We start from the raw sequence: 24031 nt of genomic DNA on the forward strand, positions 1-24031 counted from the left end.
CATCTCTACCACGGCACGTTGCTGCTGTGGCTGCCTCTCAATCACTGCAGGGGTTATCTGAAATACTCAAACACCTATTCTATAAGAGTGAAAACTGCAAAACTATCAAGGCCAGTAGCGAAAGAAACAAGACAAGACTTACCGTGCAGACAGGAAACAGGGAAAAAGAGTGGTTTCCTTGACAGTACTCGTGAAGCATCGCAGTGAGTCATGGCCTCCTCTTCACCCAAGCTCAAGGTGCCCTCTCGTTGTTGATGTGTTTTTTTTTTTTTCCAAGTCCAGGGAGAATAAAAACACCACTTTTTTGGGGGGTAAAAATGCAGAACATAGCCTTTATCCCATTCATCTGTATCTCCCTCCCTATCCATAACAAGCTTGAGGACCTGGCGGGAAAGTGAGATTTTTGGGTAGGTGAGACCAAAATAGACGAGATATGGCAATAAAAAAATAAATAAATAATAAATGCTTACTATACGATGAGTTACCAGAATACTAATGTACTATACATAAATGTTCCTACACTGAAGCAGTAACCGGTGGTGAATATTTGTAGGGGACAGGGAATGTTTGTACCTGCATTAAGTGTGTATCACAATGGGCAAAATTTTCCTGTATCTTCTGTCATAAAATCATGGATTTTTGCTTCTGTGGGCCTGCTACTGTGGTCTTCCTATCACACTTGTACTGCGTTCACTTAATCACTTCCCGTAGTGTAGTCTTTCCATGACTACATGGCTCACATACCTCTTCACACACCAGTGTTCATGAAGCAGAAGGCTACTCATTAGTGGTGCTGAATTTGTTGAAGGTTCAGTGCAAAAAGAAACATGTAGAGGCTTGAGTGGCTTGCAAAAAGGGAGAAGCAGATTGAGGTGCTGCAGTTGCATCTGGAGGGGAAGGAATGCTACAGGTAATGGATGCAAGTGAGCAAGAGCCAGTTTTGTGAGATGTTAGACTTGATACAACCATCTTTACCGAGAAAGACACAAGATTTTAAAAAATCAGTGTCTGGGTAAGGTGTGTCAGCCACACCTTACTCTCATCATGATCATGTAGCCCCTACGATTTTGAATGTTGTGAACCTCTAATACATGTCTCCAAAGCAATAATCCATGATTATTTTTGTCATTTTATGAATTTATGGGAACTTTGTCACCTGTAATGATCCTCAGATCTCGACAATATTGATTTGCAGAAAGTACGAGTGTTTGTGTGCTGGTCATCAGTTGATGAACAATGTGTTTGTACCAGTTGGCATGACAAACCTGGGTATTATCTAATCTTATCTTGTCTTATGCATTTACCTAGAACTCTCTTAGGGTTTGTTCACACTACAAGCAGAGCAGAGCGGAGCAGAGCAGCGCGGATAGGGTGTTCACATATAAGCAGAGCAGGGCGACCTGCACAAGAATCAGTCGCTATGGAGGATTTCGTATGTGCATTCCTATTGCTTGACAGCAAAAAACAGAAACGGAAACACTGGGTCCATCCCATCAACATAAGGAGAGATTGGTATGGAGAATACCACCATCTCTTCCACGAGCTGAGGAGAGATGAATCGTGATTCTTCGTGTGTTTACGGATGAAACCGGCAAGTTATGTGGGTTATTGATGATTGAGTATAGGATGAGATTATAGCCAAATTAGCTTTTCTCAACATACGGCTGTTATATATCATTAAATTGTACCTGAACTGTGCGCAATCTGGTAAGTTTTTGTAATTTTGGCCTCAGCAATAAAAACTCACCTTCTTGGCCATGCTCATCAAAGGGTGGAGCCACGGAGGACCGCTAGCAGCGAGCAGCAAAAAATACCTCCGAATTTCCTGAGTGTGCCGCTCTCCTCTGCTCTGCTCTGCGCTGCACCGCTCCGCTTGTGGTGTGAACAGCCGAGCGTTTGTACATTCAAAACTATATCAAAATTAATGCCACTACTTACCGCTCTGCTCTGCTCTGCTCTGCTCTGCTTGTAGTGTGATCATACTCTTAGGAGTCTGGTCATTAGGGAAGAGTTTCAGGTCTGTAGCTGCCTGGAGGCAGCTAAAGGATTTTAGACCCACATGATGACGCGAATCATTTATTGCATTCGGTCAAACCTGAAGACATGCATAATAAACATAAGATGTGCGTAGCACTACTAACCATTAAGTACTGTATCAACATAATGCATCACTAACCATGGATTATGACAATTAGGGCAATCAACCCCTCGTAATACAGATGTGGAACTCGCATGTTTGGGGTCTTAAGGAGGCCCATCACCAAGCAACACCTGTATCTGTGTTGTAGTGGTCCAATCTTTCCTGGAGTAGTCACACCCTAACTCGGTGATGGTATAAAGGGATCCGTCCCTCCAGGCTTTGTTCCTCCTGGCCCTCGGTGCCTCACACCTGCCCAATGTTGGATCTTTAATTCATATACTTCCTTGCACTGCTGCCATTATGGGTCCAGCATAAGCTGATAAGAGCATTTTGTTGAGTCTCATTCTGTACAGGATGTTCGTCGCTTCCATGTGGTCCTTGAAGGCCTGTCGAAATTCTCAGTACAGTAAAATCCCTCTTATCCAGCATTCGAGTATCCAGCAGCTTCAAGTATCCGGCACATTTTTCCCCGAGCCTTAAAATCAATAAAAAATCAATGTGTACTTATAAAATCGATTAAAATTCCTGCGCGAGGCATACTTTGTCCCCTCACCACCAGAGCGCACTGCTTCGCGCCATCCGCAGCCCACTACACTGTGTTTACTCAGTGACTTAGTCCCGCGTGTGCACTGTTTATCGCCTGACGCCTTCATCATGCCTAAAGTTGTAGAAAAGAGGAAGCGTGTTGTGTTTACACTTAAGCAGCTGATCAGATCAGCTGCTGATTAAGATCAGCTGATCTTTGTTATGGTAAGATGCGTGAGTGTAGGGTGGTGATTGTGGACATAATTTCACTTCTATTCAAGTATCCGGCATGTCGGTGGTCCCGTTGATGCTGGATAAGAGGGATTTTACTGTAGTCCCCACAAGAATCTCCACTAAATGTAGGTGGTGGCATGTAAGCAAGTCTCATGGCGTCTGTCATTTCTTTCATACCTGGAGCCAACACTTCACCCTCAGACTGTCTTCCGTCTTCTCCCTTTAATGTTTCCAATGCCGGGCCATCCCCTTGTTGGGCATCATACCCTACCTTGTCTCTCTGTATCACATCCACTGACTGGCCATCCTCTTGTTGGGTGTCGCACTCCACTGTTGGTTGTGTCAGGAAAGGGGCATCATGTGTCATGTTGGTTTTCTTCCCAGCATTCTTCCCTTTCCCTCTCTGATCAGGATGAATTTCCTTCCCCTGCCTTCATGCCTGCCCGTCTTACCCTTAGGTCAGCAATAGTTCCTGGATGACTCATTCCTCTACAGAGATCCCTCTGTGTCTTATCTATTCTACCAACATACAACTATCAACTTTACCACATAAACACAACCCTCACTACCTCTCTGCAGCTAAGCTCTCCACAGCTAGTTCCTCTCACACATCTTCATTACTGCAATTAACTACTATAATGAATTCAATTTCTTTAATCTCTACTCTAATTAACTTAGTTTCCTTAGTGTTACCCATGCTTCATATACTAGTTCACTTTAACTCTCAAAACACAGATCATATTATTTAGCATATGCTTGCTCAACAAGAACTTCTTTCACCCACTCAGCGGTCTTTCACCTGCTCGGCAGTAACAAGGTCAATATGTAACTTAAGACCATCATACTTTTCAACAAGATATGCTTACCCTTACATCTTTTTGTTTCTCTGTTTTAATGATATAATTAATATGTTAGGCATCTTTTTTGGCAGTTCTAGGTAACAGAAGAGCACCACTGATACAGACTCCAAAGTCCTGACTGCCTTCATCCTCCCACAGCAAATGACTTTTATGGCTGCTCCAAAAATTAGCAAAATCAATTCTTACAGTCTAACATGCAGACTTAGCCCATGTCACATAAGTTACATTTTCTGACATCTTTTGCTCTGTTATTGGTATTTATTAATAAGTACACCCATCTCATTGCAGCATGTGTTACCTGTTTCATTGGCTAGATCCTTTCATTCTTAGTATTTTGAACCTCATATATATATATATATATATATATATATATATATATATATATATATATATATATATATATATATATATATATATATATATATATATATATATATATATATATATATATATATATATATATATATATATATATATATATATATATACACACATCACATATTTATTGTAATACTGCCAGCATTTTTTAAAATCTAAACCAGTTCCTGGAGGATGCTGTTACAGAGAGTAGCACATCCACCTGTCAGACTTCATTGCCAGCTGTCACATTGAGAAAGACAGTGTGTGTTCATACATACATTTAGGAATTTCTATGCACTGGCATGAAATAGGTCACACTAATTGAATTTTTTTAGTGGAGACAGTGTTACAGGCCAGTTAGAAAATGTTGAATTGATTTACAATCAATTCACCGAATTATAATGCTTATATTCCATCAGAGAAGGAAGAACCAAGACATTTTTTAATTAGTTTGAGGATGATGTCTGTGTGCAGTGGTGTTGTTTTTTATTACTTTGTGGATGTTGCCTGATTTTAAGAAAATACTCAGGATTCATTGACTTTTTAATGTAAACATAGTGTTCTTCGTGAAGTGTGTGAGGTAGTAGAGTGACTATACTTTGAGGGAAGAAAGTCAGGTAAGGTTTTCTCGAACTGATCATGGTTTGGTCATTAATTAGGGGGGTAAAAGGGAGCACAGCATCCTCTTTAGGTTAGGCCCATTGTACTAGATTTGTATTTCTATTACTTGTGTGTAGATGGTATCCAAGGGTGCAGGTAAACATGAAGTAAAATCAGCTGCAGTATATTTAATCAAAACTGTTCAAAGATATGTAAAGTGAAGAAGGCGCCAAGGAGCTGCATGTCTGCCACTAAGGCAGGGATGACAAGGACTGCAACTGGTTTGCTGGGGTGAGACTAGCCACTGGCTGCCAGTCAAGTCACGGCTGGGGCTGGCATCCGGAGATAAAAAGGGTGAGGGCTGACCTTACTCCTGTGTGGTCCCATACTCCCATTGGGGGCTGAAGTTGGGTCAGGTTCCAAAGGGAAGGTGCGGAGAATGAAATGTGGTAGGGGTGGGTGAGGCATCCCATGCCAGCACATCATATTTGCTATTTTTGTGTAAATCCTGTCTTCAGTTTCATGTGCATAGGTGGCAGGATTAGCCTATATAGGTTAAGTTTAAACTCATAGGCACTAGAGATTCAAGATGTAAGAAAATAATAATACAATTTGAGAAAGGATGAAGAGAGGACATTGTGCCACTGTTGGCAGTTGCTACTCTTTCTTGAGACTGGCAATTTATTTTGATGAAGTTGATTTTATCATTTCATACAGGGAAAAATTCACCAATGAATTTCCTATTTTTACTATATCTAAAATTGATCATCAATATTTGTTACATTCCACTCTTGTACACTGCATTGTATCTCAGCTTCACATCCCTCCCCTTTGAGATATTCTAATACTGTCCAGTTGTATAGGGAATCTTCCTCTCATATTCACAATATTTATTCCACCTTTGTACTTCCTTGCCATTTCACTTTTTCCTATTCTCTTGGGATGCAACAATTCAAGCAAGTAACAGTATTATATAACTTTTTCAGAGGTATCGTCGAGAACACCAAAGCTCGAGTGAGGATGAAGATTATCAACCATATGTTCCTGTTAGGGAAAGAAAGAAACAGAAACTTAAACAAATTCTCAAGATCTCCCAAGTGAGTGCAGATAGTTTTTATGTTACTGAATCTGTGTAATGTTTACTTGACCTTTGTGTTGCTGTAATAGAATTATGAACAGTATCTCCCATTGATGAAATGTCTCTGCTTAAAAAAATGGTGTCATTGCTGTCTTTATTAATGAAGGATGAAGAGAGTGGGAGCCTCAGTGGGCAGGAGCGGGAGGGTGGAACGCAGGAGCAGGATGTGCAGGAGCTGGCACGCAAGAACAACATCTCTCTCCTGGACCAGCACACAGAGCTCAAGAAAATTGCTGAAGGTGAGAATTAGTGAGACTTGTTCAACAAACCATACCGTTGCCATATTTTCCCAAAATATTAGTTTTCACCCAAAAGAACTCCCACCATAAGATGGCCTTAATAAAAAGTTTCCAAGTATTCCCCACTAGCCATGACTCATGAATTTATTGTTCCTTTTCATATTTTCTGACTGTCCACTCAGGGTTGTCATGATTCAATAAAATTATTTGAATAATCTGATTTTTTTAGATTTTAATCATAAGCAGGTTAAAAGATCATAATTCAAATAAGCTCATATTTTTTTTTTTCTATTTCACTGAATTAGCTATCTAGCTACATAATGTAGAAAGGTAATTTTTTTTGTAGAGATGTACATCTTTCAGTTGCATTCTCCATCTTTCTAGTAGTTATGTTGACCAATTAATGCCTTCATGGTTACATATTCTGAATTTACTCTTTATGGAGAGTTCCAGGCTGTTTCAGTTATACATTATTATGTTCAATTTTAGGGACAGTATTGTAATATATGAGGTTTAAAAAGTGTATACTTGTTTAGCAAAATAAAAATTGAATTGAGATAAAAAACTAAATTTTAAAAATTCATGATTTTCCCAAACCCAGCCCTTGGTATTGTAATAAACTTTCTTTTTTCCATATACCTAAATCATTTATTTACTCTATGAATATAGATCTTCCACCACACCATATTTTATGGAAGACATTTATTGTGATAATTCTACAATGTGTGAAGCATATAGTTTTGTGACTGTAATTCCATTAAGTCAAGTACATTGGCTTTATTATGAATGTTTATGTTATTCTTGGTTCCTGAAGGCTATAGTTTCATGTGATGCTTTTCAGCCCGTAAAGAATCTGAGTTAGAAAAGCAGCGAAGAGAGGAACAGCGTCTCCTGGAGGCTGTAGCAGAGAAGCGGGCACTCATGGCAGTGTCTGAGCTGGCTCGTGGCGTGCAGTACGAGGAGCCTGTGGTCACTGCCTGGCGGCCTCCAAAGCGGGTCCTGGCCATGGACAACAGACGCCATGACAGGGTTCGCAAAAAATACAAGTAAGGGAATCAGCAATAACATTTGTCTGGAATAATAATAAAAAAAAATGTATATGTAGGTACTTTAATAATACATGTGAAATGTTGGGAATTAAATCTTAATCATGCAAGTTCATATTTAAGGGAAAAGATCATGTCACAGTCATTCTTGTTTCATATGTACTAATGTTTTTTACCAGATTCAGTTGTGTGTGTGTGTGTGTGTGTGTGTGTGTGTGTGTGTGTGTGTGTGTGTGTGTGTGTGTGTGTGTGTGGCAGAGAAATGTTGTAAAGTTCAACTTTTGCATTTGAATCTATAGTGTCCTCACCATGACTTTTTTTTCCCTGACAAATGTTCCTTTCCTTTGCAGCATTTTAGTTGAGGGACAAGAAGTACCTCCTCCCTTGAAAAGTTTTGCAGACATGAAGTTTCCTCCTTGTATTGTGAAAGCTTTGCAGAAAAAGGGAATTGAAAAGCCTTCCCCTATCCAGGTAAGGAATGAACCTTTTGTTTTGTGAAATTTATACTGTCTGAGATTTCTTGTTACTTATAATTGCCACATTTATGAGTGAAGTGTATCTGTAGGAGGCCTGTGCTGTAAACTGTTTTGGAAAACCATAATCAACCATATTTTTTCAAACCAATAATTTATAAGAGGACTTGTGCACATATGTGTATGATTGACACACTGGAGCTGCTGAACCTTTTTCTATCATGTTCTTTGAATTTCTAATCAGGTATAATTAAAGATGAAAATAAAGGTAACTACTGAGCTTCAGAATGGACATGTGATAAAGAAAGGATGGTAAAAACATGACAAATTCAAGCTGTGGTGAAAGGATTGCAACATGTGCTTGATGTTTAGAATAATTTTGTATTCATTGTTGAGGTAAATTATCAAAGTGTTAGGAAAGGTGAGTGATACTGTAAAAAGACCTGGAGAGAAAATGATACTATAAAAAGACCTGGAGAGAAAATGGTCATTCTTTGTAGTCAGTACATGCATTTAAAGGAAGTTAAGAAGAAGCCTGTTGATATAGTGGTTAGTATGCCTGTCTCACAATGTAGAAGTCTTAGCTTTGAATCTGGAAATAAATAGGATTAGTCTTTTCATGCTATAACTTAGGAGAGAATAGCTGCAGGATGAATAATGGTGAGGAGTTATGACTTTCAAGTGACAATCCTGCCAAGACACCTAAAACCAGCAGCATGTGGGATAAGGCTTAACGTTGCTATAACCATTAGGGGAAGTCTTTGTCCAGCAGAAGAAAGTAGGCCAGTAGTACTGATAATGGTGATGAATAAAAGGGAGAAAAAGATTAGGTAGTATTATGGCCCATGGAAAGCATGAAATATTGTCATAATTCATATTATTGTAAAAGGCATCTTTCATATTTCCTGTAGTCAACAACTGAAGAGAAATCAGTAAGTTGTTTGGTCATATATAACTTGTCTGTCATCTTGTAATTAGTTGGTTCCCCCTCTGAATCTTAATCATCTTTTGATGTTTTATGAATTATTATGTATTCGTTGCTTCCAGTTACATGCATGTAAAGTGTTAAGTGTCGAAGTAGGGTGAAAATATTTTATTTGAATTTTTTTGTGGGGCCTGCTTCAGCCAGGTCAGAACCATAGTCATGTTCTGCCATTTCAATTAAACCTCTAACACACAGTGTTAGTAGAATCTTCCCCCTATCCTACATTATATTCAACATGGCTGTGTCAGTTTTATGACTGAGTTCAGACTGATTTCTCTGAACAAGACAGACAGATAGACCAAGCACTGTCAACACAGTTTACATATATCCATGAATTATAGTGTAAAAATACTGTCATTGTAAAGGAATGTCCAGTATTTAGATCTCTCTCTCTCTCTCTCTCTCTCTCTCTCTCTCTCTCTCTCTCTCTCTCTCTCTCTCTCTCTCTCTCTCTCTCTCTCTCTCTCTCTCTCTCTCTCTCTCTCTCTCTCTCTCTCTCTCTCTCTCTCTCTTTCACCACTTTATTTAATATTCAGATGCAGGAATTTTATTGGAAATGAGGGGCTTTGTTGTATGTTACTGTGAATAACATGTTTTCTCTTTTCAGATGCAAGGCATTCCAGCAGCATTGCAGGGTCGAGACATGATTGGCATTGCATTTACAGGAAGTGGGAAGAGTATGGTCTTTATCCTTCCCATCATAATGTTCAGCTTGGAGCAAGAAAAAAAGTTGCCCTTCATGAACAATGAAGGCCCATATGGTAACTTGCTAAAAGATTTTTATGGTACCATTACCATTCTGAAGCCTCTCTCACAAATTTGCTTATGTCAGCCTTCTACACCTAACAGTGGCTTGTCGTATAGCTTGGTGTCCAGCAGCCTGTCTGCAGCAGCCTTTGATGCAGATCTTTGTGGACCACTATTTAAGTTTTCTTGTGTTACCCTGAAAAAAAATATATATAACAGCTACTCCAGTCCTTCCATTTTCCCTCATTTATCTTTCTCATCTATTCTAAATCTGTTTTCCCATAATCTCTGTTTTCCCATTTTATAGACAGTCTTCCTCACACCAATATAATCTATTTATTATATTGATATCTTTGCCAGCTTATTCTCTTTCTTCATTTACTCATGTTTTTTACATTGTACATACATTAAATATAATGTGTGTTCCAAATTCCCATTGTCTTTTGGATATTAAAGGTTTTCTTAGCAAAGATGTACACAAAGTTAGGCAATGATATATGCTTTGACCACCCAAGGACGTTATCCATAATATATATATGTATAGTGGAACCTTGGTTTTTTAACTTAATTAATTCCTGAATGTGGTTTGAAAACCACATTTCCCCATAGGAATCAGTGTAAAATAGATTAATGCATTCCCAGACACCCGTCCACCATGTCTTGGTGGGTAATGATCGAAGCTCTCACTGCTAAAGTGGCTGCTCCACAACATCTTCAGCTTAGAAATTATTTATCCAGAAAGGATGTATTGAATGAACTTAATGACACAGAACTCATCAAAAGATACTGTTTAGACTGTGCTGGTATTCTCTTTGTCACCTATCAAATGAAATCAAATCTCTCTCTCTCTCTCTCTCTCTCTCTCTCTCTCTCTCTCTCTCTCTCTCTCTCTCTCTCTCTCTCTCTCTCTCTCTCTCTCTCTCTCTCTCTCTCTCTCTCTCTCTCTCTCTCTCTCTCTCTCTCTCTCTCTCTCTCTCTTTCTCTCTCTCTCTCTCTCTATGTGTGTGTGTGTGTGTGAGAGTAAGAACAATCCTGAAAATTGCTAAATAGAATGAGACTGATAGAGAATGAAAATGGAATTATACAAGTGAGAAAGGGTGAGAAACAATGAAGCATAAATGACATAGAATGAATGATGGGGAGAGAGAGCATGGTATCACTCCCTTGTACCTGATCTCTGACAAATAAGGAGGGAGGGGAGGTGACAGGAAGGGAGGTTTGAGACCAAAGGAAAGAGAGTACATGGCCAGGCAAGGAAATGTAGGAGAGAGAGAGAGAGAGAATAGAAGGAGGGAGGAAATATGGAATGGGATGGGAGGATGGGGGAAGAGGGGCATGGAAGGGAGGGGGGAAGAAGAAAACAAGAGGGACTGACCAAGTGACATTACTTGAACGGGTGTTTTGGCCATAGTATTAAAATCCCAATTTCCCTTCCCTTGGTTGTTTACAATAGTATTAATCTCCCCCATCTCTGCAGGTGTGTTTAAAACTGCAGAAATGTGGGCAAGAAGGGATAGAAAAGTGTCAACTCATCTGGTTGAGCTGACACTTGCCTTCCCTTCCCTTCATATTTTTTTTTTGGAAACAATGCAAACTTATATCTGTTTTTATAGAAGGAAATGCATTTTTAATAGTGAAAAATAGTGAAAAACATTTCAGACTTTGCTTAAATGGATATGTTTATAATATTTCTGGAGATGTCAGTGTTCCCATGTGATTGTAAATATACTCTGAAGCAGTGCAGCCTCCTGCTGCAGGTATGAGTTGCCAGAGAGAGGGAGGGAGGGAATGGTATGCATTTCCTTAGAATTAGATAACACACACACACACACACACACACACACACACACACACACACACACACACACACACACACACACACACACACACACACACACACACACACACACACACACACACACACACACACACTGCCCGTAAAAGTGAGCATCTCTTGCCAGCAGTCTGTGTGCCAAAGCATGATAGAGATCATGAGTGGGAAACATTAGACAATATGCTCAATGCATTAACCAGCAAGTGTGGCATAACTGGCAACTCATACCAGCAGGCCTAGTTAGCCTCTGGGACCCCTGTGAGTGATCTTCAAGGTCACCAATATCTCAGATTTTTTTAAATTTGCTATTTACTTGTAGATAATCAACTTTATTAATTATTTTACATTATATAATGTATATTAATGAAAAATGTAAGTGAAGAATGTATTCATTGTCTCATTTCTCAGAATTACTGGCTTGAAAGGGCTATCAACATTAATCTTAGCCACCGTGGTGAACCCCGGGCATGGGAAGGGGGATGGGGTTGTTCTCACTTAATCCAGCCCTGTGGGTGGTTGAGGATGGGACAGAGAAGAGGAATTTAATATTATGGCTTTTTTTTTTTTTTTCCTTCAAATTAGAGGACAAAATTTCTTTGCCAACCCTTTTCAAATTGAGAGTTCTTCAAATTGAAGGACATTCAAATCAGGAGGTATGGCTGTATATATATATATATATATATATATATATATATATATATATATATATATATATATATATATATATATATATATATATATATATATATATATATATATACAGGGTGTGCCATGAGTTAAGGTACATACTTCAGGATATGATAGTTCAAGTAATTCTAAGTCAAAAATACTCTATACACATATGCTGGCTTTTGCTTTATTTTGCAAGAAATTAACAAGTAAGTTGTGTGTTGCAGGAGCTGCTCACCTAGGTGGGCCACCGCCTCCTTCCTTCCTTCCTCAGCTTGCTACATACTCCAGTGGCATTGTGCGGCATTAAGGGATAATGTTTTGTGTACAATCTGTGCAGTCAAAGCCTTACAAGAAACAGTTAGAAAATGAATTTTTGTATGTGTCAGTGAAGAAAGTGTACAGCTAGCACAACAATACAGTGATTGTCAGGTACTACTTTTTAAACATACATGGCAACTCACTGTAACTGTCACATCACCCCAGTGATCCGCTCAATACCCAAACAGTTGAGTCGACACCAAAGTGACAAGCCTCATTAATCAGCTGATTGCTAAGGTGCATCGTTTTTGCTACGATGAAGATGTCTTTCACATTCAGTAGCATTGAGTATTCAGACATGATATTCATGTGATGGTACTCATGACATGATATTAATTCTGTGATGGGAATACCCAGGCTGCAGCAGCAGAATACAGAGGCAGGTACCTAGACAGAAGACACTCAGATAGCAGAGTGATCTACAGATTATACCAGCATCTCTGTAAGAGAAGATGTTTCCATGGTACTTCTGCAGCAGCTGAATGTACTGGAGCAGCTCAAGCTGGTATCATCTGGATGACAAAATGAAGCCCACCATCAGTATAAGAATACAAACAAATACATAAAGAGGCAAAATTCATGGAACATAGGACAATTTGACATCACTTAGAAAGAATATCGTATAATCTAAAGGAACATTTACAGGAGTGACTTGAACACCGTTGTGAAGTTGGTGAGTTGCCATGTATGTTTGAAAAGTAGCACTGATGACCACTGTATTGCTGTGTTACCTGTACATTTTCTTCACTGGCACATACAAAAATTTAATTGTCATTTGCTAACTGTTTCCTGTAAGGCTTTGACTGCATAGATTGTACACAAAAAATTATCACTTAATGCCCCATGGTGCCACTGGAGTACATAGCAAGCTGAAGGGAAGGAAGGAGGTGGCAGCCCACCCAGGTGAGCGGTTCCCGCAACACACAACTTATATGTTAATTTCTCGCAAAATAAAGCAAAACACAGCATAATCATATGAGTATAGAGTATTTTAGAGTTAGAATCACATGAACTGTCATATTCCAAAGTATGTATCTTAACTCATGGGACACCCTGTGTGTGTGTATATATATATATATATATATATATATATATATATATATATATATATATATATATATATATATATATATATATATATATATATATATATATATATATATTCATTTATACATATGTAATGATTTCCTGAAATTTTACCATCATAAGGATCACATACTTTTATGTTATGAAAACCAGTGCAAGAGGAATACATCACTAATTTTTTGCTTCATTCCAGGTTTGATTATCGTTCCTTCTCGAGAGCTTGCCAAGCAGATTAAGGACAATATAGATTACATATGTAAGTTTACTGAAGCAGATGGTTGCCCAGAAATAAGAACTTGTCTTGCCATTGGTGGAGAACCTGTAGCAACTGCACTGCAGGTTATTAGAAAGTAAGTTTGCATATCCCTCAGGAAAGTTATATATATATATATATATATATATATATATATATATATATATATATATATATATATATATATATATATATATATATATATATATATATATGTGTGTGTGTGTGTGTGTGTGTGTGTGTGTGTGTGTGTGTGTGTGTGTGTGTGTGTGTGTGTGTGTGTGTGTGTGTGTGAGGTGGCCCACAAAAGGTATCTCATACAGTTTATATTTCTGCCCGGAACTATGCCAAGTCTGTTCTCCAACTAGCCAAAAACTCCTTCATTAACAGAAAGTGTCAAAACCTTTCAAGATCTAACTCCCCTCGTGACTTCTGGCATCTAGCCAAAAATATCTCCAATAACTTTGCTTCTTCTTCTTTCCCTCCTTTATTTCAACCAGATGGCACCACTGCTATCACATCTATTTCTAAAGCTGAACTCTTCGCTCAAACCTTTGCCAAAAACTCCACCTTGGACGATTCTGGGCTTGTTCCTCCCTCTCCTCCACCCTCTGATTACTTCATGCTACCTGTTAAAATTCTTTGCAACGATGTTTTCCTTGCCCTTGCTGGCCTAAACCCTCGGAAGGCTTATGGACCTGATGGGGTCCCTCCTATTGTTCTCTGAAACTGTGCCTTTGTGCTTGCACCTTGCCTAGTCAAACTCTTTCAGTTCTGTCTGTCAACATCTACCTTTCCTTCTTGCTGGAAGTTTGCCTACATTCAGCCTGTTCCTAAAAAGGGTGACCTTTCTAATCCCTCAAACTACTGTCCTATTGCTTTAATTTCCTGCCTTTCTAAAGTTTTTGAATCTATCCTCAACAGAAAGATTCTTAAACATCTATCGCTTCACAACCTTCTATCTGATCGCCAGTATGGGTTCCGTCAAGGCCGCTCTACTGGTGATCTTCTGGCTTTCCTTACTGAGTCTTGGTCATCCTCTTTTAGAGATTTTGGTGAAACTTTTGCTGTTGCTTTGGACATATCAAAAGCTTTTGATAGAATCTGGCACAAAGCTTTGATTTCCAAACTACCCTCTTATGGCTTCTATCCTCTCTGTAACTTCATCTAAGTTTCCTTTCTGACTGTTCTATTGCTGCCATGGTAGACAGTCACTGTTCTCCTAAATCTATTAACAGTGGTGTTCCTCAGGGTTCTGTCCTGTCACCCACTCTCTTCTTATTATTCATTAATGATCTTCTAAACCAAACTTCTTGTCCTATCCACTCCTACGCTGATGATACCACCCTGCACTTTTCCACGTCTTTTCATAGACGTCCGACCCTTAAGGAAGTAAACATTTCATGCAAGGAAGCCACAAAACGCTTGACTTCCGATCTTTCTAAAATTTCTGATTGGGGCAGAGCAAACTTGGTATTGTTCAATGCCTCAAAAACTCAATTCCTCCATCTATCAACTCGACATAACCTTCCAGACAACTATCCCCTCTTCTTCAATGACACTCAACTGTCCCCCTCTTCTACACTGAACATCCTTGGTCTGTCCTTTACTTGTAATCTGAACTCGGAAACTTCACATCTCATCTCTAGCTAAAACAGCTTCTATGAAGTTATGCGTTCTGAGACGTCTCCGCCAGTTTTTCTCCCCCTCCCAGCTGCTAACTCTGTACAAGAGCCTTATCCGTCCATGTATGGAGTATGCTTCACATGTCTGGGGCTGGTTCCACTCATACTGCTCTTCTAAACAGGGTGGAATCAAAAGTTTTTCTTCTCATCAACTCCTCTCCTCTAACTGACTGTCTTCAGTCTCTCTCTCATCACCGCAATGTTTTTTCCTAGCTGTCTTCTACCGCTATTTTCATGCTAACTGCTCTTCTGATCTTGCTAACTGGATGCCTCCCCTCCTCCCGCAGCCTCGCTGCACAAGACTTTCTTCTTTTTCTCACCCCTATTCTGTCCACCTCTCTAATGCAAGAGTTTAACCAGTATTCTCAATCATTCATCCCTTTCTCTGGTAAACTCTGGAACTCCCTGCCTGCTTCTGTATTTCCACCTTCCTATGACTTGAATTCCTTCAAGAGGGAGGTTTCAAGACAACTATCCTTCAATTTTTTGACTACCGCTTTGGTCCCTTTTCTGGGACTGGCATTTCATTTTTTTTTTATTGGATTTTTGTTGCTCTTGGCCAGTGTCCCTCCTGCATAAAAAAAAAAAAAAAATGTATATAAACAAAATTTTATCTTTTAGATTTTCTTTAACCTGTTAATTTTTCTTACTCTTGCAGGACTCATGTTCATTCCATGTGTTACATTCCTGTAGAAGACAGTCTTCTTGTTTTCTTTTCATTTGGTATGCATTTTTTATAAATTAGTTGAATTTTGTATACATATGCTGTTGGCTTTAAGTATTTACTGATGTTGGACATTGCAGAGGTGTTCACATCATGGTGTGTACGCCAGGCAGGCCTCATTGACATGCTGGACAAGAAAATGGTTCGTCTGGATGTTTGTAGGTAAGAAAATATGATGCTTCACATGGTTTGCATAATCAGAGGCAGTTCAAGACTGGTATAATAAAAGTAAAATGTGATGTTCACTTCAGTTGTACTCATAATTTCCACTGTTTGTGGACTTGCATATCTGCATATTTCTCTCCTAGAACATCATACAGGTTATTTTGCCTTTTGAGGGTAGAGTGAGAGAGGTAGTTTGCTTGTAAGTGAAGAAAAGTAATTCCCAAGCAAAAAAGCAATTAACAGATTGTGTTAAATATTACACAGAAATGCATAATGCAAGTAGCAGGTAAAGCACCGGTAAGGTTTTCTTTTCCTCCCTTAGAGTGGTTGCCATTTTGAAGCTCCCAATTCAGACTTTTATAATAGTAACTCCCATAAGGGAAGAAGAAAACCTCATCCCCAATGTGACACTCATACATACTCACGTAATATTTTAATACCTATATTTGCTAAATCCTATACCCTTCAGTGGGGGCCCTTTTTTTTTTTTTTTTTTTTTTTTTTTTTTTTTTTTCTGCACTTGGCCAGAGCCCCTTACATAAATAATCCATCATCTTGCTTTTTTTTTTTCATAATTTTAATTCAATGCTACTGAATATTTACACTTCATACATTGTCTGTTACATTGAAATCAAGATTAACATTCAAGATAGGCTAAAATGGCCACATGCCATTTATTCTTTAAACACAGAAGCTTCTGCGTTGTTTTCTGCTTAACAGTTATTTTGATCCACCTCACTGAGCTAGAAAAGTAAAGGCACAGGTAGTACTCAGTTTATGTATAGAATCTCTCTCTCTCTCTCTCTCTCTCTCTCTCTCTCTCTCTCTCTCTCTCTCTCTCTCTCTCTCTCTCTCTCTCTCTCTCTCTCTCTATCTCTCTCTCTCTCTCTCTCTCTCTCTCTCTCTCTCTCTCTCTCTCTCTCTCTCTCTCTCTCTCTCTCTCTCTCTCTGCACCAAATATTTTGGGAAATTTGTTCTGTTGTGGAGATGTGTTTCCCCAAACTCCCAGAAATGTAATGAGAAGAACAGTGCACGTTATTTTCATTAAATATATTGTTTTCTCACTATCCCCTCTCTTGTAAGGGAAAAAAATAAAGGAATAAATGGAAAGGAAAAATAAACATTAGGAAAATTTTGCATTAGAAATTTTTGATGAGTAGTGGAAGAATGAGAATATTGGAGGATTATATTCGGTGACTAAATAAAATGTTAGGCAGAGCCATCACCCAGAAATAGATAAGCTGCTGCGTGTGGGGTGAGATGATGTGGAAAATTCATCTAGACTGCTGCTGCTGTCATTGATGATGATGATTGATAGATAGATAGATAGATAGATAGATAGATAGATAGATAGATATGGAGAATGTAACTATTTCCACTTTCTATCTCACCTTGTGCTTTTGAAATTTACTTTGAAAGAGAAGAAATAAAAGTATTATTTCAATATGCATATGTATTGCAGTGAAGGAACAATAACATATTACTATAATTTAGGGAAATTAATGCCTTCTTCTTCATGTTCAGGTACCTTGTTATGGATGAGGCAGACAGAATGATTGACAATGGGGCTTTGAAGAAGATGTGAGAACAATTTACTCATATTTCAAAGCACAGAGGCAAACACTTCTTTTCCTCTGCCACCATGCCAAAGAAAATACAAAATTTTGCACGATCAGCTTTAGTAAAGCCTGTGACAGTGAATGTTTGGTCGTGCAGGAGCAGCATCAATGTGTGTCATCCAAGAGGTGGAGTATGTGAAGCAGGTAAGAATGTCCCTTCTGTCCACTTTTTTTCACTGAAGCTGCTAGTGGTGGTGGTGCTGGTGGAGGAGGTGGTCCCACCCAAAAACTACCATTGATATCTTCTATCACACCATGTGTTTTCTATTTCAGTTTGCTATATTCTATGCAACAGTGCTATTGGGCCTGGGAATAAATAATCATAGTTCATTTTCCTATTTCTCAAGTTTGTCCACCTGTCTATATACCAGACCAAACAGTTCCACATAGGATGCCCCAGACAAAGCACCACACACTCGTACACACATCATTCACATTCTTTGGCCCATTAGCCCCTGATGGAAAGGGATAGTCTTGTGGACCACCCCTGGTACACCTAAAAAACTTTGGCATAGCACAGCTGGCCACATGATATTTTTTATATAATTACCTTATAGATAAAGTCCTTGTGAATCTAGTGATTTATAATATGTGATTTCTTTTGAGATGCTAAGGGGAAAACTACTTGATATGCAAGATTGTGCAAAGCACATGGAGAGACTAAAAAAAAGTCTCTCAACAGAAGACATACATTTAAAATTATTTATTCAAACATTTTACTTCTTATTTCAGGAAGCTAAAGTGACCCCACATTCTGACTTGCCTGAACAAAACCTCTCCACCTGTTCTTATATTTGCTGAGAAGAAACAAGATGTTGACCTGATCCAAGAATACCTTCCTCTTGAAGGGAGTCACTGCAGCTGCCATTCATGGAGGGAAAGATCAAGAAGAGAGATCAGCAGCTGTACAAGCCTTCCAGGTATTTCTGTACCCTTTTCTTCTGTTCCTAATAGTAATCTCAGCTTTAAAATAATCAGAGAGAAGAGAACTTTTCCTACATAGGTATTTGCAAAATATAGAGGTAGGTAATCAGTATAACATAGAACTCCTCTTTGTTCTCATATAGTATTTCTTTGGGTCTTCAACTTTAGGATGGGTATGACCAGTATTCCTTTTCAAGCATGAAGTTTTTTGGTGCTTTAATCCTTACATCCCCATTCAGAAATTATCAAAATAGGAAGCTAGGCATTGTGCTGCTCCTCTGGATGAATTATTTAATTGCTGTTGCATTGATGCCTGGCAAATGATGTTGAGAAATGCAGGAGAGAGTCATCATCTTAGGAGAAGATATAGCAAGAAGTTTGAGAAGATAATTTATGAATAATAGAGAGTAGGTGATAATCCAGATAGAGCTGTGGGAGCACCATTGTTAATAGACTTTAGAGGTGGCCATCTATCACCGCAGCAGTAGGATGGGTGGAAAAGAAGCTTGAGGTAAAACTGCAGATGGATAGAGACCATATGTGGGAAGTCTAGAAATTAAAGATTTATTCCAGTGAATACAATATGATTTTGAACTATTTTTATCATAATTTTTTAGCTTAACTTCAACTTATTCAGATTTGTCATCAAGATGCTCTCCTCCTCACTTTTCAGCTCTATCTTTATTTTTTGAAGTAGACTCACAATGCATTTTCTGGATTATGTGCTGCTTGCACATTTTCTTTGAATTTTTCTGTTATGCTAAACCTTCAGCCTTTGAAGATGGACTTCAATTTTGGAGACAGTGAGGAGAGGCTGGGGAACCATAATTGTCTCCATTACAACACTTAAGTTGCAATTGGCACTTTTGCATGTATGTACAGACAGCTCCCTACTTGATGAAGCAGTTTTCTTACTTATATTTCTAACAAAAGTGACATCTGTCATCCTTTTTTTCATGGCTTCCATCATTGGCTAGAGCTGCCTCTGACATATATCTTAGGTCTGCCCTCTTTCTCTCCCTCTCCACATCCCCATTCCTGTCCTTCATCCTCACCCCCATGCTTCTCTCTCTCTCTCTCTCTCTCTCTCTCTCTCTCTCTCTCTCTCTCTCTCTCTCTCTCTCTCTCTCTCTCTCTCTCTCTCTCTCTCTCTCTCTCTCTCTCTCTCTCTCTCTCTCTCTCTCTCTCTCTCTCTCTCTCTCTCTCTCTCTCTCTCTCTCTCTCTCTCTCTCTCTCTCTCTCTGGGCTTAAAGGAATTACTGGAGAGCCAGGGAAAGGTGAAAGATACAAGAAGCTGTCCTACCATTATAATTTTAACAAAGTAATTGTAAATATCAGGATTTTTTGTGTTTATTTCCAAGAAATTTAATTTACCAGAAAGAGAGAGATTTTTATTATATATATATATATATATATATATATATATATATATATATATATATATATATATATATATATATATATATATATATATATATATGTTACGCATAATGTGGACAATTGCCTAATGTGAACATTAGGCAGAAAATTGCCTAATGTGCACATCAAGCAAGTAGGTTGCGTAAAGTTTACAAATTGTTAACATTAGGCAAAAAATGCCTATTGTTCAAATTATGCAGCTCAATTTTGCCCAATGTGAATAAGGAAAACATACCGAGACGCAATTGATTACGGACGTGACGATGCTGATGTGCTCTCTCTCTGGGCTGATATGGGCTAACCTAACCTAACCTAACCTAACCTAACCTAACCTAACCTAACCTAACCTAACCTAACCTAACCTAACCTAACCAAACTGTAGACACTGGTTTGTCATTCAATTCACATTAGGCAAAATACCCTTGCCTAATTTGAAAATCATGCCTAAAGTGGACATTAAGCAAGTAAGTTGCCTATTGTCAACATCGTGCAAACAAATTGCCTAATGTGAACATTAGGCAATTTCACTGCCTAATGTTCACATTAGGCAATTATCCACATTATGCGTGACATATATACAGAGAGAGAGAGAGAGAGAGAGAGAGAGAGAGAGAGAGAGAGAGAGAGAGAGAGAGAGAGAGAGAGAGAGAGAAAATGGGGGTTTAGATGGATGTGATAGGGAGGGGGATATGAGAAATGTAGAAACAAGGAGGGAGTGGGGATGGGGAGGAGAATATGGAGTGGGGTTGAGAAAGGAGATGTGGCTTAATTTATACATCATGACTTCTGGCCAGTGATATTTACCTATAAAAATCCCTTGAGTTGACATGGCTAAAAATAAGGGTTGGAAGGCTGCTTCATCAAGTAGAGAGCCATCTGTACATATCCATTGTTTTGATGAAGGGACCAAGATTTGCTTCCAAGTTTGATTGGGTATTTTGTGTTGATGGGCTGCTTATGAAAGTCAGCTTTCTTGTAAATTTCAAATCAGCACAACATGTTCATAAAAAAGGGATGCAGCTTGAATATAAATTAGAATGTGTTGACATATTGAATGGCCAATTTATTGCACTCAGCAGAAAAATTGATAGAGCAGTAAGATGATAATATAGATAGTAAAAGATGTTGTAGTTACAGAACTAAAAGGGGTAAAGAGAGAAGACTTTGCTGGCCTGGAATAGACTAGTAGCCAAAAGAGATGAGTGGAGAAACTTTGGGAGGAGTTTGTCCTGCATGGGATTTATAGAGACTAAAGATGATTAATCTCAAAACAACTTGCTTTTTGTATCCAAGCATTTATAGTACCTGAAAGAATTTTTCTTGATGTTATGGTCCATGAAAATTTTGTTAATGTTTAGGAGAATTATAGTGATGAGACTCTTATGTATAATAATATTTACTTTTTCCACTCAGAAAGGAGACAAGGATGTTCTGGTGGCCACTGATGTTGCTTCCAAAGGCTTGGATTTTCCTGGAATCCAGCATGTTATCAACTATGACATGCCAGACGACATAGAAAACTATGTTCATCGCATTGGTCGTACAGGTCGCTCTGGCCAGCAGGGTGTGGCCACTACATTTGTTAATAAGGCCAATGATGAATCAGTTTTGCTGGATCTCAAGCACTTACTGATTGAGGCTAAACAGAAGGTTAGTCATTTTTCATATTTAAAAGTGTTGGATAGACTTGTGCTTGAGTAACCAAAATAATCAAGAATCTACTTATTTTGTGATATATGAGATAACTGTTACCTGTATCACAAATCTCTTCATTCATTGTTTTAATTTAATTGAACAAATTATACATAGTTTGCACTTCATGTATGTACCTCCTACAGTGAACTTATAGATTGCATTAGGGCCAACAATGCTGATATTAATATCATCTTGAGTTCGCAAGAAATTTTTTTCTACTTTTTGTTGTCATTTGAGACACTTGAGCATTCAGAAGGTTCAACTTTCTGATATAACTTAAAAATTACTCTTACATGTGAAGATACCTAGACACTTGAAGGAAGAAATTTTAGAGATGAATGGTCAGTCATTCATAGTAAAGAAATGATAATATATAGAGATGGTGCTGGAACCACTGAAACAAGTAACCTACTACATTTTGCCACCTGTGGATCAAAAAGTGTAATCCTTCTTGATTGATGAATATTAATTTCATTATATTAAGAAGCAGTACCTTCTATTTGTAGGAGAGATAAAATAAAATTTGAGCACATTTTCAAGTTAGGACAAAAGGAAAATAATTGACTAACACAAAACACTTACCTAACAGTACTGTGCATTAGCTCATTTAGTACACCAAATTAAAAACAGGCTCTCAAAGAACTCATTTAAATTTGAAATAATGTTCAAAAGATGTTTACAAGACAAGATGGAATTCAAATCTCAAAGAAGATAAGATAAAATAAAATGCATTATGAGATAACTATACCATACTGAAATTAGGCAGATCCCTAAAACCCAGGACATAAGATGAGCTTTTGGCCGGGAGGACTTGTGTCACGTTGTGAAAAAATATGTTTTGTGATGTGACAGGAGAGCAAACTTAGTCAGCTTAGACTATGTAGGATATTTTATGCAACCTCATAAAAGTGAGTTCAATGATACAAGAGGTCACAAATGATGAGAGTTAATAGTATACATCCTTAAGGTTAAGATATCTAAATTATGTGAGTAATGTATGAAACCTTTTTCAAACAGGTTCCTCCCTTCTTGAATACTTTGGGTGGCATTGAAGAAGACATGCAGGCTTCTCTGGAGGATGATGGTGGAGATGAGCGTGGCTGTTCCTACTGCGGTGGCTTGGGTCACCGCATCACTGCCTGTCCCAGGCTGGAGGCCATGCAGAATAAGCAGGCAGCAGGAATTGGACGCAAGGATTATCTTGCTGCCAATGCTGCTGACTATTAAGCTGACTTTAGGTTGAGGGTACATGTTAATATGTAAATATAAAATTTTAATATTGTCTGCTACAATGTATTTTCCTTGGATCCTCATCAAGGGACTGTGGACAGTTTCCATTTGCTCCTGTTCTTACTTATATCTCATGCATTCTTCGAACACTTTTTTCTATTTTGTAATGGTCTTTATTATATATCCTCCTCATCCACTCCTGAATGACTTACCTTTCATTTTTAATTTATTCCACTGATATTGTAATATTGTAATTTCTCTGTATGGAGTTCTGAATTCAGTTGCATATACTCTTCCTAGGAAATCTCTATATTACTTTTATTTACATTTATCCTCAACTTCAATCTCTGACAAAAAGTATTAAACTCCCTTAATCATTTGTACAAATTCCTTTAATTTTCTTCATTCAACATTATCAGGTGAGTAGTAAGGTGACAGTCCATCCCTTTCCACCTGGGGTCAACATGGCCTGAGTGTGCGAATGATGTGTGTAATGAGTGTGTGGTGCTTTGTCTAGCTCACCCCATGTGTGATTGCCAGCCTGGTATATAGATATAAAGATTCTCTCTCTCTCTCTCTCTCTCTCTCTCTCTCTCTCTCTCTCTCTCTCTCTCTCTCTCTCTCTCTCTCTCTCTCTCTCTCTCTCTCTCTCTCTCTCTCTCTCTCTCTCTCTCTCTCTCTCTCTCTCTCTCTCTCTCTCTCTCTCTCTCTCTCTCTCCTAATGGAAAAATAAATGAAAAGACTATTGTCTTTAAAATCCATCTGCATTCAGCAATAAGAAACAACAGGTAGCATGAAACCTTTAGGAATTTCATGTAAAGTGTAGGATAATTTTGATGTGCAGTCAGTGAGTTCATCTAAATGTGTAGCTGCCCGGAGGCAGCTAAAGAATTTTAGACCACACAGTGATGTGAATCGTTTATTGCATTTGTGTCAAACCTGAAGACATACATAATAAACATAAGACATGCATAGCACTACTAACTATTACATACTGTATCAACATAATGCATCACTAATTATGGATTATGCTAATTAGGGCAATCAACCCCCTCGTAAT

General features: G+C 38.3%; 1 protein-coding gene across 1 annotated transcript; it reads left to right on the forward strand.

Moving 5' to 3' along the window:
• The first annotated feature begins 94 nt into the window (after positions 1-94).
• LOC135100491 (ATP-dependent RNA helicase abstrakt-like) lies at positions 95-23279 on the forward strand. The gene is given in 18 exon segments (XM_064003451.1): positions 95-237; positions 5706-5816; positions 5964-6096; positions 6938-7142; positions 7493-7613; positions 9208-9361; positions 13451-13607; positions 16000-16033; positions 16035-16081; positions 17609-17645; positions 17648-17716; positions 17718-17789; positions 17791-17847; positions 18436-18450; positions 18452-18541; positions 18543-18623; positions 21460-21696; positions 22759-23279. Coding segments are annotated over 18 exon segments (1857 nt in total). The 5' UTR covers positions 95-210; the 3' UTR covers positions 22969-23279.
• Positions 23280-24031: the final 752 nt, after the last annotated feature.

This window comes from Scylla paramamosain, chromosome 5 (assembly GCF_035594125.1).
Source record: "Scylla paramamosain isolate STU-SP2022 chromosome 5, ASM3559412v1, whole genome shotgun sequence".
NCBI lineage: Eukaryota > Metazoa > Arthropoda > Malacostraca > Decapoda > Portunidae > Scylla > Scylla paramamosain.